Below are 17762 nucleotides of genomic sequence, written 5' to 3'. Positions count from 1 at the left end.
ACATGGTAGGCAGATTTTAGGCTCCCTAATTTTAAAGTTTATGTTTTAAATTCAGAACTTTGTGTGAAGATGGAGTAAGTACAGCATATGCATTTCACACACTAGTCTGTTCCCATGTTACTGAAAGACTTTGCTTTGAAATAATAATCTTATATATCCTTTTAGTTTCTGAAACACTTAAACACTCACCAAGCTAGATAAATCATGGAGACAATGAAGACTAACAGTACAAATGCCCCAGCTGCGACACCATAAACCCAGGTCTTCACTCTTCCGTCTAAGAAAAACAGAAATTATTTATTAGTTTACATTAGTCTGGAACATATATGACAGGTTTGAACTATGACCCATGATCAGTCACATATGACCAGTTTTGTTCAAGACTCGATATGAATTCTTTCCTAGCACAGCTACCACTACCGTAAAGTAGATACTAGGGGTTAGGCAGCAGTGCATTCAGGGGAATTAGCAATGCAAACAGGTGAAAAGCAACAGATTGTGTTTATGTTCAGATGCTGAGTTCATGTCTAAACTCTTTATATGAAATCTCATCTCAAATTCAATATGTGCATAGTTCTAGTCACAGATGCTTTGACTTTTCATCTACTTCTGGAATGGTATATTATATTTAAAAGATTTTAAAAGTGCAGCTTTTGGGAAATACATAAACTCTGGAGTATCTGATGCCAATGGGTATTTGACCATTTCTGTTGATTTCATCAGTTTTGTAGCAGATGAAACTTAATACACTAAGATCACAATATTTTATCTAGTCTATATTTATAGTGTTGTAGTGATAGACAATAATAGAACTTGTAGAGATAATCATGTGGAATAACACAGCAATTTTGAAGTATCCTTTGCTAACTTATCTGATACGTGCAGTCACGTGTGACAGGCACTATTCTAGCTCATTTTTTGGTTTTGTAGTCCTTGAAGTGTTAGTCTCTGAGTAAACTTCAAACATGCGTTGCTAGGGATGATATTGCCTAACTTAATTTGATGCTAATATTAACATAGATTGTCTGTTGCCTATATACAAGTATGTAGGCAATATGTAGACAGAATGTAGACGGTACTCATATCACAATATATAATTATGAAAATTAGATGGGGACAAAAATGACCCTATGAGATTTATCCAAATTTTTAAAAGTATTAATGGTAATTAGTAGTAGATATTTTATTAATTAGAGGTCTGGTTGTTGGAAATAAATTCAGTTAATATTGTAAATATCATTTCCTTTTAAACTTGGAGATTTAAAAGTGCTTTCCCCCTCTTTTCTTTGTTTTTCCTTTTTTTGAATTGGGCTTGTAATCAAAAGAGCTATTATACTACTAGGTTTCCTTGCTGTGAAATTAACAAATATTAAAAAATGGGTGTCCACCTCTTTACTATTTTAATATGCTTATTTTTGGAAATTATTAAATATCGTGGAAAGAATACTTTAATTTAAATTGTGAAAAGTTGTTCTTATTTCTGGAGATCTGCTTAGATTCTTAGTTAAGGTCAAAATTGTTAAATGGTAATTTGCTCTCCTAACTTGGAGAGGAGAGTTTCTAAAATTTTTATAAACAAATCAGCTTTTCAAAACTCAATTGTATTTTCAGCTAAGAATCAAATAAAAGCAGTGACTATATGGATAAAGGTAATCACCCAGATATTTAAAACACCTTAAAAATTCAATATTGGTTCTCTAACAATGGAGATATTTTTACTTAATGGATCATGAATAGAGGTATGCTAGCTATTCAGATTTCTTCTTCATTTCTCGTGTTTGTAATGAAATTATAAAGTTGATTATGTCTGGCTTTGCATGGATCTTTTCCATGGTGAGAGAGAAAGAGGCAGAGTCCATGTTGCTTATGGAATACTAGTAGGGCACGTTTTATACCTGGGGACAAGTGTACACTATCTATTCCAGTTAGAGAGAGAAAGTGTGCAAAGTAGAGAGTAGTACTTCTTCATGTCTGTAGGCTTATTCCTATGTTGGATTCAAGTTCATTACTGGATATAGTAAGAGTATATATTGTAATATGACAGTGGTCTGATCTGTATCCAAGTTTGGATCATTCCATTAAGAAAGGAAGGTTCCAACACTGACTCTTAATATTTACACTAGTATGGATTCTGGGGCATCTGTGAACATCAGCTTTGGGGATGTTACTTATTGTTTTTCCACCTGAGTGTCCTTGGTATGGGACTGCATTGCTCATGCTCTTAATGAAGAAGGTTCACACCACTTACTCTATATGGTTAAACTGAAAACTCCAAATGTCTTTATAGTCTTATTTGTGCTTGTTGTAGGTGAAAACATATTTTTCCTAAGTATTTTCATTATTACATAGCTTTGTTCAATACATATTTATTATACTTATAACTTCAGGACTGAGCTTTAGATAAGTAATCTCAACATTAATTTTTTGAAGAAATTATTTTCATTTCTATGCATCTTGAGCAAGGTAAATATGATGGCATCGATGCAATAAAATGAATAAATGGGTTAAGAAATAATCATTTATTTGAAAATGCTTGGTTATTAGAAATAAATCTTGTGGCATTACTACTGGTGGAATGTCTAAGTAAAGAATTTTGTGTTCAGTGTCTGGTTGTTTCACCTGGCCCAAATGGCTGTAGAAACCAGGTCCTGCCCCGTCCTGCTGGGTTAGTGGAGGGTTGGGTTGGGTGAACTGCCCGACTGGTTTTCACATCTCCTCTTTTGTCCTCCACAGTGGGAATCACCACCACTGGGATAAGTGTACATTGCTCAAGGGTGCTGTTGGAGGACATGACTTCAGTGTACCCTTCTTCACAGCGACATGCCTTCATCTGCAGGAGAACAGTGAGGTTTACACTACACACACAAGGTGAACTTGGAAACTGTAACTAAGTTTACTTGGAAAAGGAACATTAGGAAGCTTTTTTATGAGAATTTACCACATGCAATTTCTGCTTTAGCTATATTAACCCAGCTTCCCCATGCTATGGTGCAAAGTCATTGCAAAGGTAAATAAATGAAGTACATTGAGAGTTGTTTACAAAGGTAAAAAGAGATGCTTTGAAGAGGATGGTTCCTGTCTCCAGTCATGGCCTTTCTGGGATAGGGGAGGGACTGTACATGAGACAGTGGGTGACAAATGATGGAGGTTGCTTGTCCATCTTAATGAATGTGCACGTACCTCACTACAGTATGAGTGGGGTTGACTGCATGGTGGGTTACAAGACCTGTCGGCATCAGGCTGGCTCACTACCAAGCAGCCCCCTGCAGAAGAGAAAATAATATTTTAACAAGTGGCTCCTTATGTTGTAATAAACACACACACACACACACACACACACACACACACACACACACACACACACACACACTGTTATAGACTTGTCTTTGAAGTTTGAACCACTTGGGAAGCTCCAAGAATTTCTGCACTTGTGAAATGGCTTGCTAACTGCCATCCCTTTCATTAGTAACTTGGGAACTTTTACCCAGTTGACAGCACAGTAGCTTGTGCTATGTTAAGTATCGAAGACAAATTGTCAAGAGGCTGATTTTGTAGCTGTTATTTTTGAAACACTAGTTTCATATAACCTATTTCTGATAATAGGCAGACTAAAAATAGGTCACATAACCTATTTCCACAAGCCAAGTCCAGTAATAGGAAAACAAAACAGATTTACTTTTATTTTAAAATAAATACCTTTCTTGGCTACTCAAAATGGTCATTTTCATATCCCTCAAAGTAACTTTTTACCTTTTTTGTCCATTCCCCAAAAGTGTTTATTATAATGCATATTTATTTTGAGGAAAATAACTATTCTTGCTAGTTCCAGATACTGGTGGTTGCTGAGAAGGACGATGTGACAAGTAAGTCTTTGGCTTGAATTATTGCCCAACTTGGCATTGAAGTTAATTCTTCTAATTTATTTCTCACATACAATACAAACTGTGCGTTGCCTGTTATTGTACTCTTAAAAATGGAGACAGTTACCCTGAATAAACTGTATTGGTGATATAGATTGGACTTGTAGTTTCAAACTATACTTACTCAGCTTAACAAAACTTTAGCTAAACAAATACTTTTCTTTATTTATTGGGCTCTAGTCATTTGGATCCAATCAAAGGTTCCCATCATCAATTCTTTGATTTTCTTTTAATCTTATAAATTCTTGTTTATAAGGCTTTATGCACTCATTCTTTCATATTTAAAAATACATACAATAGGATACAAACAAAAGCTATCATGTCACAAAAACAGTTAGTCATTGCCAGGCAAATGCAGTTTAGTGACCACACTGTCTACTACTAAACATATGAAGGGAAAGGAAAGAAACCGTGTGGCTTTCTTGTGAGATGAGACAATCTAGAAATTAACCCTATTGATCCACATAGACAATGCACTTTACATTTGTTTTTATAGGAAAAATCATCTAAACGGCAGAAGAAGAGTGTATCCAGTGTTTATCATAAGTTATTTCACATTACCTTATTGGCAACAGAGAAAAATAATTGTATATCAACTTTGTTGTATTGAAATAAATTTAAAATGTGATTTATATGGATGAATCTAAATTTTGACTTAACTTTGATTTGGGGAACAGTCTCAGTTGCAGTAGGAAAACAACAGTGTTAGAAGAAAAAGTAAAATATTCTTTGCTTCTATATTTGAAAGAAAAATAAAACCTTAAATCAAGTAGAACCCTTTATGAAACTATCAATTTATTTGCGAATCACTTAAAGAATGATGTATATTCCTTCCCAGGATCTGAGCTAAGTGAATGACTTCTGTAACACCTGGTTTGGAGTGGCTATGCTTTCTTGTCTGTGCTTTTTATTACCCATTCCTCTTCAAATGGAATTCAGGTTGACTGTTTTCCTTCCCCAAATAATATTGTTCAGACAGCAAAGAGCTTCCTGGTAGGAGTGGTTTCTATTATATATTGTATGTCCACTGGGAGATGCTATTATCAAAGGCTTTTGATTCATGAAAAATCCTGTCTTCATAAGAATATAATTTGACATTCTGTTCTGGCTTTCATGGGGAAGAAATAAGGAATTAGGTTTCAATAAACCTGGGTCACTTGAAACTCAATATAAAAATTGATGTTTTCCAAGAAGCGCATTGATCCTGGCTGGATCCTATGATCTCACTGTATATATGAAAGTTAACTCACAAGCAGAGTTGCTCAGGAGCACCTTAGTGCATACTACTTTGTTTTTCTTGCAGAAGAGTTGAAGCAAAAGCTCCAAGTCAGCAGGTTGCCTGGGCAGCTGACAGTCAATATACCTCATGTCTCGGACATGGAGATTCTTAACAGCTAAATTATTTTTAAAATGATAATTAAGAAAAAAACATTTTAAGTTTGTGTTCATGTGTCTGAAGTTGAGGTTCTGCTTCTGACCTTGATTTTTTCTATGAAATTTTCAGGATATTCAATGCATAATCAGACTGAAGTTGTTTTTCCCTTTAATAGGTGTTGGGAATGAGCCCTTGACTTCACTGAGTTCACAAAGAGCAGGTAGATTAAAGAAGTTCACTGGAGATATCTTTGAAAAACCTTGCTATGATTTTCTTCTTTGGAAGTATAAAAGTCGTTTGTGATGGGGGACATAGCAAATGTTCCCCTTAGATGCCCTGGATTTGAATTTACTGATAAATCTTTCTTATTAATCAAAAATTGTCTTAATAATGGATTTGATATTTCAGGTAGATTGTGTTTATACATGTATAATACCTTGATCAGTATCATGTTCAAAGCACAGAAGTAGAAATAGTAAAAGACATAATTATTATTTTGTTTGCATATAGTAATTTGTTAATGTATAAAATGTCTAGGAAAAATCAGGAGACCACTTATATTCACTTATTCATTATATTCATTAGTATTGAGCAGTACTTCAGTTAAATATATTCTAATGTTCAAAGGTGATATGCAAGAGAACTTGAGATATTTTAAAATAAAATATTTGTCACTGGACAACACACATGTGTACAACACAAATTTCTTTATTGCAACTGTATCAACAACTGAGTATCCTTCAGTATTCAACTACATATGTGTCACAGGAATAGATTCAGAAAAACAAGATGTTTTACCTGTTACATTCACACCATCTGACCTTTGACACCAGACTGTTCGAGAGGAGCCCTTCCAAGCACTTGCCATCCACTTGTACTCGTAGCACTGTCCATCTGCAGGCAAACAGCAAGCACTGATGTTTCATTACTCAGAGCCATCATGAGAGAGAGAGTTATCAACACATGAATGAACAACTGAAAGGTGACATGAAGTCTATTGCTGAGGATTACAGTGTCAATGGACTGCCTGGAAGTTACAAAACAAGTTGGATAAAACTGCAGTTATCAACCTAAGTCCCCATTAAGGTTCCACATTTTCTATCCTGCTACCATGTCAGACCCTGGATGTCTAATTTAATTTATGGTTAATTATAAAGTTTTATAATTTTTAATAGACTGGAAATTGAACATACAGACAAATACAGAAAATAACTAACTATAAAATATATTCAACTGTACCCTGGAACAAACTGGTATAGGAGACCACTTACTGAATGAATTGGTATAGGAAACCACTTCCTGAATATAACACCAGTAGCACAGACATTGAGAATGACAATTAATAGTGGGACTTCCTGAAACTAAAATGCTTCTGTAAGGCAAAGGACACAGCCAAGAAGACAAAAGAGCATCCCACAGAATAGGAAAAGATTTTTACCAACCCCACATCTGACAGAGGGCTGATTTCCAAAATAAACAAAGAACTCAAGAAGCTAGTCACCAAAACACCAAATAATTCAATTAAAAAGTGGGGTGTGGTGATATCTTTCTTGCATAAATAAAGCCTGTCTGGCGGTCAGAGAATGGCACTTGCCACTAGCTAACCATAGAGGTCTGTTCAAACAGACAGGAAGTTACAGAGCTGGGCAGAAACTTGCCACTAGCTAACCATAGAGGTCTGGAAGTCTGTATATACAGAAAGGAAGTTACAGAGCTGGGCAGAAACTGCCACTAGCTAACAATAGAGGTCTGGAGGTCTGTACAGACAGGCAGGAAGTGACACAGCTGGGCAGAAACATGATATAAGCAGGGACAAACAGGAAATCACTCTCCTCTCTGTGGAGATGATTAAGAGGTAAGGGGTGCTGTGTCTTGCTCCTTCTCTCTGATCTCCAGACAGGCTTTATTTGTGCAAGTCAGATATCACCACAATGGGGTACAGAACTAAATAGAGAATTCTCAATAGAGCAATCTAAAATGGCTGAAAGATCCTTAAGAAATTGCTCAACACACTTAGCCACCAGGGAAATGAAAATCAAAAGAACTCTGAGATACCATCTTATACCTGTCAGAATGGCTAAAATAAAAAACACCAATGACAGCTTATGCTGGAGAGGATGTGGAGAAAGAGGAACACTTCTCCGTTGCTGTTAGGAGTGCAAACTTGTACAGCCTCTTTGGAAATCAGTATGGCAGTTTCTCAGGAAAATGGGAATCAGACTACCACAAGATCCAGCAATTCCACTCTTAGGCATATACCCAAAAGATGCACATTCATACCACAAGGACATCTGTTCAACTATGTTCAGAGCAAAGTTATTTGTAAAAGCTAGAACCTGGAAGCAACCTAGATGCCTCTAAATGGAAGAATGGATAAAGAAAGCATTTACACAATGGAGTACTACTCAGCAGAAGAAAACAATGGAATCTTGAAATTCGAAGGCAAATGGATGGAAATAGAAGAAACTCTCCTGAAAGACGTAATCCAGTCACAGAAAGACAAACAGTATGTACTCACTCATAAATGGATATTAGACATAGAACAAAGGATAACCAACCTACAATCCACAACCCCAGAGAAGGCGGGAAACAAGGAGGACCCTAAGAGAGACATATATGGTACCCCAAAGAAGGGGAGAGGAACAAGATCTCCTGAGAAAATTGGGAGCACTGGGGGAGTGCGAAGAGGAGAAAGAAGAGGGAGAAGTGGGGCAGGAGAACATGAGCCACCAAGAATATTGAATTGGGGGAAGAATAGAGAAGGAGAGCAAGAAAAGAGATGCCTTAATAGAGGGAGCCATTATAGGTTTTTTTTTTCAGATTTTTTTATTTGAATTAGAAACAAGATTGTTTTACATGACAATTCTAGTTCCCTCTCCCTCCCGTCCTTCCCTACCACCACCCCTAACTAAAACCCTACCTATCACATATCCTTTCTACTCCTCCTGGATGGTGAGGCCTTCCATTGGGTGTCATCAGAGTCTACCTTATCCTTTGGGATAGGGTCTAGGCCCACTCCCGTGTGTCTTGGCTCAGGGAGTATTCCTCTATATGGAATGGGCTCCCAAAGTCCACTTATCCCTATGCTAGGGATAAGTACTGAACTACTACAGGAGGTCCTGTAGATTTCCGAGGTTTCCTCAGTGAAATCCATGTTCCTGGGGTCTGGATCAGTCCCATGCTGGTATCTCAGATATCAGTCTGGGGAGCAAGAGTTCCAAGATGTTCAGGTCAGTTGTTTCTGTGGGTTTCACCAGCCTGGTCTGGACCCCTTTTCTCTTCACTCATCCTTTTCTGCATCTGGATTCCAGTTCAGTTCAGTGATAAGTTGTGGGTGTCGGCTTCTACTTCTACCAGCTGCTGGATGAGGGCTATCGGGTGGCATATAAGTCAGTCATCAATCTCATTATCAGGGGAGAGCATTTTAGGTAGCCTCTCCTCTGTTACTTAGATTGTTAGCTGGTGTCATCTCCAGACATTTCCCTATGCCTTATTTCTCTGTAAACCTAAAATGTCTCCCTCTATTATGGTATCTTCATTCTTGTTATCTTCTATTCTTCCCCTCACTCAACCTTTCTGCTCCCTCATGTCCTCTGCATCCCTCCTCTTCTCCCCTTCTCATTCTCCTAGCTCCCTCCCCCCTCTTCCTGAGCTCTCAATTTGCTCAAGGGATCTTGACCCTTTCCCTTTCTCCAGGGGACCATGTATGTCTCTCTTAGGGTCCTCCTTGTTTACTAGCTTCTCTAGCAGTGTGGATTGTAGGCTGGTAATCCTTTACTCTATGTCTAAAATCCACATATGAGTGAATACATATCATGTTTGTCTTTTAGTAATTGGGTTACCTCGATCAAGAGAATTCTGACACTAGGGAAATATCCAGGGATCCACAAGGTTGACCCCAGCTAAGAATCTAAGTAATAGTGGAGAGGCTACCTTAAATGCCTTTCCCCTGTAATGAGAATGATGGCTACCTTACATGCCATTATAGAGCCTTCACCCAGTAGCTGATAGAAGCAGAAACAGAGACACACAGCTAAGCACTGAGCTGAACTCCTGGAATCCAGTTGTAGAGAGTAAAGGGATCAAGATCATGTTAGGGAAACCCACAGAAACAGCTGACCTGAGCAAGTGGGAGCTCACAGATCCCAGTCTGACAGCTGGGGAACCAGCATAAGACCTAACCAGTCCCCCTGAATGTGTGTCAACTAAAGAGGCCTGGGTAGTCTATGGGGCCTCTGACTGTGGAACCAGTATTTATCCCTAGTGTATGATTGGGCTTTGGGAGTCCATTCTCTATGGAGGGATACTCTCTCAGCCTGGGTACATGGGAGAAGGGCCTAGTTCCTGTCCCCAAATCATGTATCAGACTTTGACGATCCATGACGATCATGGGAGGTCTCTTCCTCCTTGTGGAGTGGATTCGTGTGTGGGATGGGGTTTGGAGGGGGACATGGGAGGACAAGAGGGAGAGAGAACTGGGATTTGTATGTAAAATTAGAACATTTTTAATTTAAATAAAAATTTATTTTAAAATATAGTCAACTATTTATCATGTAATTCTAACAAACATTACTATTTAGCCATACTTGCTTTAGTTTTCATTTGCTTGCTTGTCAATAAAATGTGTCAAGAACTTATTGTATAACATCATTTCCTGATCCTATCGACTAATGTCCCAGTTAGCACACATGATTCTGAGACAAATATACAGCTTTCTTTGTTTTTACTTTTACTATATAAACATATGCACATATTTTATTTAATGTTAACTATTAAAATTAATACTTAATTCAAATTAAATTTTTTTTTCAGAATTATGCTTTCTCAGTCACCAGTGAGATGCCATGTAGCTAATGGGAAGATAGGATGCCTAGACATTCTCAGGTAAGCCAAGACCTGAAATATAGAGTTTAATGAAAATGGGTTAATAATTATGAGAGAGCTAGCCATTAAGGAGCTTGAGCCATAGGCCAAACAGTTCATAATTAATTAAAAAAAATCCTGGCTAGCTCAGTCGGTAGAGCATGAGACTCTTAATCTCAGGGGTCGTGGGTTTGAACCCCACATTCGCACCAAAATGTAAATGGAGCTCTTAATTGGCCTAATTAATAAAAACTCAGAGTCAGATATAGAGGAAAATGCTGAGAGATCAGAGAGAAGAAGACTAATTATTTCAATGTTAGTTTAGAAATCATGTTTATAAGCTTTCTTCTTACTTCCAAATACTTATATATTTAAGTGACTTAGTATGAACAATATTATAGATTTTATTGTACATGGGAACTCAGTCATGTTTTATAGTCTATTAAATGTGAATACAAATTGAATACATTGGAATTTGTAGTAGTTAAGGAATCCATGGCATAGCTTTTTCTGTTACTGTTGATAGATTAATAACACCCCAAGTTATCTTCATTTACATTTTATGTTTATTAGTAAAAATTATTTATAGAATTATATTTTCTAAACAGTTTTCTATTTGTAGTATTGCAAAATTTGCCCTCTTTTTCTTTTACCTATTTTCAATGAAGTGGTTATTTTGTTCCATTGTCATATAAAACACACTATTATTTCTGTTGACTGTCTACTTTTTTATGCTTCATCCAATTTGTATCTATATAGACACTGCATACTACTTCCTCTTTTTTGATTTTTAAAATTTAACTAAAATATAATTAATGCATTTTGCTATCCCTCTCCTCTATCCAAAGCCACCTGTATCCCTTCCCTCCCACTCTTTCTCAAATTCATGGTCTCTTTTTCTTGAGTTTTTATCCTTACAAATCTATTTGATTTGAATATGCAGCTTATTTTTGTTATGCCCCACATATGTGACCATCTGAGGCATTTAGTTCTCCCCTAAACACTGCTTTCTTTGCCAACAGCTGACAGGTAACAATCTGTGTGACTTCCAGGTTTTGCTTATGTTTGTAGGAAAGGATTTCTTAGGCAGTTGGTCCTATTGATTTCTAATTTTACTTCACCATCATTTAAGAATAACACAAGAGATACCATCAAGGAGGGAGACAGTATAGGTTTAAAGAGAAATCAGGCACTAGGGAGATGTCCAGAGATCTACAAGGATGATACCAACTAACCTCTAAGCAACAGTGGAGAGGCTACCGTAACTGCCCTCCCCTGATAACGAGATTGATGACTAACTGATATACCATCCTAGAGCCTTCATCCTGATGGAAGTAGAAGCAGATACCCATAGCTAAAAACTGAACTGAATTGGAATCCAGTTGCAGAGAAGGAGGAGTGATGAGCAAAGGGGTCAAGACCACGCTAGTGAAACCCACAGAAACAGCTGACCTGAAACAAGAGGGAGCTCTTGGCCTGGGGGAACTGATCACTGGAAACCAGCATGAACTGATTCAGACCCCACAAATATGGGTGTCAGTGAGGAGGCCTCGGAAATATATGGGGTCTCTTGTAGTAGATCAGTACTTATTCCTAGCATAGGAATGGACTTTGGGATCCCATTTCACGTAGAGGGAAACTCCCTCAGCCTAGACACACAGGGGCAGGCCTAGGGCCTATCCCAAAGGATAGGACAGACTCTGTAGATCCCCCATGGAAGACCTCACTCTCCCTGGGGAGCAGAAATGGTATTGGATAGGTAGGGTGCTAGTGGGGGGCAGGGGAGGAGGGGAGGGAGAGGGAACTGGGATTGACATGTTAAACAATCTTGTTTCTAATGTAAATTAAAAAAATTAAAAAAAGAATAACAATTCTTCCCTTGACCTGGGATTTATTTAATTAATTGCAAACCTCAATCTTCTGTACTTCTTTGCCTACTCTGTTCTAGAAATTGTGGATATTTTATGTGGCTGGTTAATTTAGAAAGGTTTATTGACATATATATGACAGACAGGCAGGTAATTTTCCCCGATTCTTAGCTTAAGTCTTCTAGTTCATTAGTTTCATTCTAAGTATTCTCAGCATTTTGGTTCCCTCCTCCAGTTTTTTGACATAAGATGATATTTTTTTATCCTACTTGCTGTTTGTTGTATGTCACATTTCTTAACCATTACAGAACAAGCTAAGAATTTCAGTCTTACATTCCCCACTAGATACCAAGACTTTTCTTGTTATCAAGATGCTACCATGATCCAAATTCTGTCACTGTAAAGCACTGAGGTTGTGGCTATGTGGTGTCCTGCAGATAATGAAGGAATTTTCTGTATTAGCATACCCATGCAGAAACACATATATGAGCATACCCATGCAGAAACACATGAACATGCATTCACATGATGCTCTATGTCCAATTATTGAGAAGTTACAATCGCTAATTCTTACCAATGAATTTAGTTATCAGCTTCTTAGACTACGTTAAAGAGTCTAATTTTACTGTGCTTTATAGTGTTTAATTTTGTTATTCGTTTCCATTTGTTAGACAAATGAAAAATGTTAGACTTGTGTTTGATCGTAAGTGTCATAAATATTCAATGATCCTAATTAGGCCTCTGTAGTTTTTAAATCTAGGAAATATTTTTACAACATTTAACATTTTAAAACCAGAATTTCTCTCTGTCTCTGTCTCTCTGTCTGTCCTTTTCTCCATGTGTGTGTGTGCATATAGAATCTGGAAGTATGTATCCAAATGTTGCAGGACAACATTGATTGTTGGTCATCCACATTGTTTGGGAGAAAATCTGTCTTCCATTACTGTTGAGTACACTGGGCTAGCTGGCCCCCAGGCTGCTGGACATTCTTCTGTATCTGCCACTAGTCTTCGAGGATTCAAACTCAGACCTTCATACTTGCATGGCAAGCACTTTGCTCACTGAAGCACATCCTTGGGCCCTCATAATATTACTTTTAATTTAATTATCAAGTCTAAATAGAAAGCTGAACACAACCAAATGAGTAGAATTCATGAATTGAAGCGCTCACCATCACATGACTTTGTTTCTAACATTTGCTCTGGGCACAGATGTTGATTTTCCAGTTCCTGTATAATGACTGCTCTGGATCGCACCTGGATTCCACCAAAGCCAAGATCCTCACCGTTCACACAGGTCAGCTGACAAAGACTCCATGGGGACCAGTCATTTAAATAGCAGTCACCTGTAAGAAACATGTTGGTAATATATATCCATAGGGGACAGCGATGCAGATACTCATTTTGATTCTAACTGTGCTAGGCCATATTTGTAACTATGCTAGTTATACATGATGTTTACGATACATGGATAAATAATAACTATTATTTTATATGTAGTAAATATGTTGTTTGGAGTGACTGGGTAGTCTCTAAGTGTCTTAATGTTATAAAATATGAGCTATGTCCTGAAGGAGTTTGCCCATCATGTCCATTTCCTAAGAGATGGATAGTATTTGGCTAAAAGCTAACATGACTTTTGTTATTATTTTAAAAGGGGCTAGTAAAACTTAAGAATAAATAGAACTTGCCTCTAGGTATTCATAAATGTAAGTGAGCTGGAAGGTCTAGATGAGAGACCTAGTGATTATATGTTACTGTTTTGCCAAATACCATAAATTCACAGCAAGTTTACAAGTCTGATTATCTATCCAGTCAATCAACACTTAATCAATAACAGACCATTCAAAGAACCTCAAAAATCTCCCATCATGTTATCCTGGAAGAACATGATTATATAATATTATATATACCATATATACCTTTTTACATTAACCATTTTCACTCATGTTTGTAAGATCTATTACATGTTTAAATAGGGCATTTTGAAAATGCCAAGTATAAAAGCAATCAGCAGAAGAATTTAAGAAAGTTGTAGAAATGCTTGTATGTCTGAGTTGTCACATTTTGGGTTACCCAGAATTTATCAGGAAAACCTGATATGGGTAAAGATTAGAAAATATATAGTATATATAGTTATATAAAGTATAACTTTACCTAAGTGACTACAAACTGAATGGAAATCCAGTCTCTCTCTTTTGTGTGAGTAGGTTAATCTCTATATGTATCTTTATTTGATATCATCAGGAATTTGCAGAGATATCCAATAATTATATTTTGCAGCAGTCTATTCATTACACAATCATAATCCTGAGATATCCATGTCAAGATTTAGTAACAATATGAGAGTGAGGCACTTCCACTATTAAACACACTTTTATATTTTGACCAGATCCGCTGGGGTAATAAATTTACACCATACCTGTCAGCGGTGAAAAATGTTTTCTCCTAATTCATATTCTACTCTTTAAAGCATACTGTGTCAAATTTGTCTACCTTTCAAGATATATAGTAGAGGGGTGGAGATGCAGCTCCGGGGAGTGGAGACCTTATTCCTTGCAGGAATGCAGTGGTTTCCGACCCACGGGTATGTTGTTATGCTATCAGTATACGTACTACTGAATAAGATTATTGATATCCTTCACTTGGACTATGTACATAACCTCTTCTTGACTCTGTTACTAGGAAGATGTCTCCAAAGTATGAATTCTGTTCTGTTGTTACCTGGGCAGGGCTGGGTGCAGGTTTCCTCCAGAACTATCTGTTTATTACCATCTACAATGAGCTCAATGTCAGTGCAGAGCTCTTCGTCCACCACTTTGCTGAAATCATCAGCTGAGCCATCGCTCACTACACAAGAAATATTCCGTGTCCTGGTTCCTTCTCCGCACTGGGCCTCCTGGAATGGAGGGAGAAACAGCTAATTAGAAAAAGGAAAAATAATTCATTAGCGAGCTCACGGCTTATAGTCGTCTCTGCATCCCCGATTTTGATTTATGAATAGCTAGAGCAACATTGGAAACCCCAGGGAAGAAGCCTTATAGGGCACATGCTATAAAACATACATGGAACAATTTATGTGCTTCCTAGTCAAAGACAGCAAAATAAATTTTCATTAAAATGAATCAGTCTCCAAATGATTTTAAAAGTACAGGACAGGGGGTGCTTGCTAACAAAACTAATTAAAAGATTGGGAAGTGGCAAAGTCACTAAATGTTTATGAGGAAAGCTACCCATTTCTCTAACTCAGAAGTATTTCTAGAACCAAGTCTTAGCAGATGAAAGAATCCCACACCCACATAGCTTCCTGAGATTTGATACCTGAACTTGGCATGAAGACCACTGGCCATACTGCCAACGATAGCATGGCTTCACTGGGCAAGGTTTGGACTGTTCCATCAGGGAAGGGCAGGGTCTTCCATCGCCTTGAAAGGGCTGGGTCACTGTTCGTCTTCGAATCATTTTTCCTTTAAAGGTATAAAATGATACAACTTTAGTGTGGTGTTATTGTTGTACAAATTGATGCTTATATTATTGGGAGAAAGTATCATAGATGTCTCTCTTGAGGAGGCCCTGGAGCAGAAGAGTCTCCTCACATGTTTTCACAAGGAAGATGCCCTTGTGGAGCACACCTGGTATCATTTAGGGTAAAGAGAGGTATTTTGTTTGGTGTGGCTTGACTGCTAGGTTAATGTTAATTGCAACACAAACAAACCTGTGAGTCCACATGTTTGAGAGCATTCTGACCAAGAAGACCAGTCTGAAAGCTGACAGTTCAAAGGGCATTCCACCATGCAGGACATGTTCATTTGCCAGTTCTTCTCTAGGCCAAGCTGAAAGAGGAGAGGCAGATATGTTCATATTGACAGGGAGACAGGACCATGAGCATTGTCAGTAGAAAAAGGAATAAAAAGGGAGGAGAGATGTGGAAGAGTGGAGTGTAGATCACAGTGGAGATGTGGAGACTTGAGGTGAGAAGAGGAAACTGGAGGGAGGCAGAGGGGATGAGAGACAGGGAGCAAAGACAGCTGCATGGCATGGCAGAAAGCTACTGGACAGTCAACAGTTACCCAAACTAGTAAGAATCTAAAATGGTTCAACTCAACAAAGCAGGATTCAAGGACAGACTGAATTTAGGGTTATACTGACTCTATACAGCTATGTACCATGTTAACATTTTCCATAAATAGTGAAGAAATATAATTAATCTACAAATTAGTTGACTGTCTCGATAAGAAGAATAAGGAAGTATAGGTGAAACTGCCTTGTGATATTTCAAAACCCCAAACACCATCCATATACAGAGCTATAATTTTATCTTCCTGATGTGATTTGTTTTTATGTAAATGTGTTAAACTGAATAGCCAAATGATTTCAAAGACAAACTGCCACTTAAAACCAAAGATAGAATGTACTGGGAAAAAAATATCAAAGAACAGTTTGGGAGCTGGGGTGTAGTTCAGAGTGCATGGTTACTATCCACAAGGCTCTGAATTTAGTCTCTCAGTCTCTTGCACTGAAAATGAATGAATGAATGAATGAATGAATGGTTTTTTGTTTGTTTGCTGGTAATTGAGATTTTTCTGTGTAGACTAGAATGTCCTATAATGTTCTTTGTAGCCAATGCTGGAATTGACCTTTCAATCCTCCTGCCTAAGCTTGAATTATACACGGACCACAACATCTGGATAGAAGTGTAAGTGCAGTAAATCATCTTTCCCAAAATAAAGGTGGATCCTCTGCTCAATCATACCACAAGGACATTTGCTCAACAATGTTCACAGCAGCATTATTCATAATAACCAGAACCTGGAAACGACATAGATGCCCCTCAACTGAAAGAATGGATAAAGAAAATGTGGTACATATACACAATGGAGTACTACTCAGCTGTAAAAATGATGACCTCATGAAATTTGCAGGCAAATGGATGGAACTAGAAGAATCCTGAGTGAGGTAACACAGACTCAGAAAGACAAACACTGTATGTACTCCCTCATATATGGATTTTAGAAACAGAGCAAAGGATTATCAGACTACAATCCACAGCTCCAGAGAAGCTAAGTAACAAGGAGGACCCTAAAAGGAACACATGGATCTCCTTGGGAAGGGAAATGAGATGAGATCTCCTCACATCACCTCACATCACCTCTTATCACAGGGGTGATAAGAGAGAGGGGAGGGAGTATGAGACCACGAGGGAACGGCATGGTTGAGGTGGGGATGGATGCAGGGAGAGCAATGAAAGAGATATCTTAATAGACAGAGTCACTGTAGGGTTAGGAAGAAACCTGGCACTAGGATAATTCTCAAAAATCCACAAGGAGGACCCCAGCTAAGACCCCTAGCAGTAGTGGAGAGGATGCCTGAACTGGCCTTCTCCCATAGTCAGATGAGTGAATACCCCATCTGTCATCATGCTATCATCATAGAGCCTTCATCCAGTAATCAATGGAAGCAGACACAGAGATTCACAAACAAGCACCAGGCCCAGCTCCGGATATCTAGTCAAAGAGAGGGAGGAGGGAATATATGAGCAAAGGAGGTGAAGATCATGATGGAGAAATCTACAGAGACAGCTAAACCAAGCTCGTGGAAACTCATGAACTCGACACCAACAGCTATGGAGCCTCCATGGAACCAAACTAGACCCTCCTTATGTGGGAGACAGTTGTGAAGCTTGTGAAGCTTAGATTATCTGAGGGGTCCCTGGCAGTAGGACACAAAAGGAAGTTTA

At 38.0% G+C, this 17762-nt stretch overlaps 1 protein-coding gene across 4 annotated transcripts in view; it reads right to left on the bottom strand.

Annotated features, from left to right (window-relative positions):
* Positions 1-17762, bottom strand: part of Thsd7a (thrombospondin type 1 domain containing 7A) — a 402619-nt gene that overhangs the window by 5852 nt on the left and 379005 nt on the right. For all 4 annotated transcript variants that reach the window (XM_035450549.1, XM_027389923.2, XM_035450550.1 and 1 more), the window contains 8 exons: positions 15741-15858; positions 15347-15492; positions 14750-14924; positions 13198-13371; positions 6094-6189; positions 3181-3263; positions 2620-2830; positions 190-277 (listed from right to left, as the gene is read on the bottom strand). In XM_035450549.1, the coding sequence (XP_035306440.1) occupies positions 190-277; positions 2620-2830; positions 3181-3263; positions 6094-6189; positions 13198-13371; positions 14750-14924; positions 15347-15492; positions 15741-15858 (1091 nt within the window). The remainder of the gene's footprint in view (positions 1-189; positions 278-2619; positions 2831-3180; positions 3264-6093; positions 6190-13197; positions 13372-14749; positions 14925-15346; positions 15493-15740; positions 15859-17762) is intronic.

The sequence above is a fragment of the Cricetulus griseus genome (assembly GCF_003668045.3).
Source record: "Cricetulus griseus strain 17A/GY chromosome 1 unlocalized genomic scaffold, alternate assembly CriGri-PICRH-1.0 chr1_0, whole genome shotgun sequence".
NCBI classification, from domain to species: domain Eukaryota; kingdom Metazoa; phylum Chordata; class Mammalia; order Rodentia; family Cricetidae; genus Cricetulus; species Cricetulus griseus.
The sequence above is the reverse complement of the archived record's forward strand: the minus strand, read 5'-3'. Positions and strand labels throughout refer to the sequence as shown.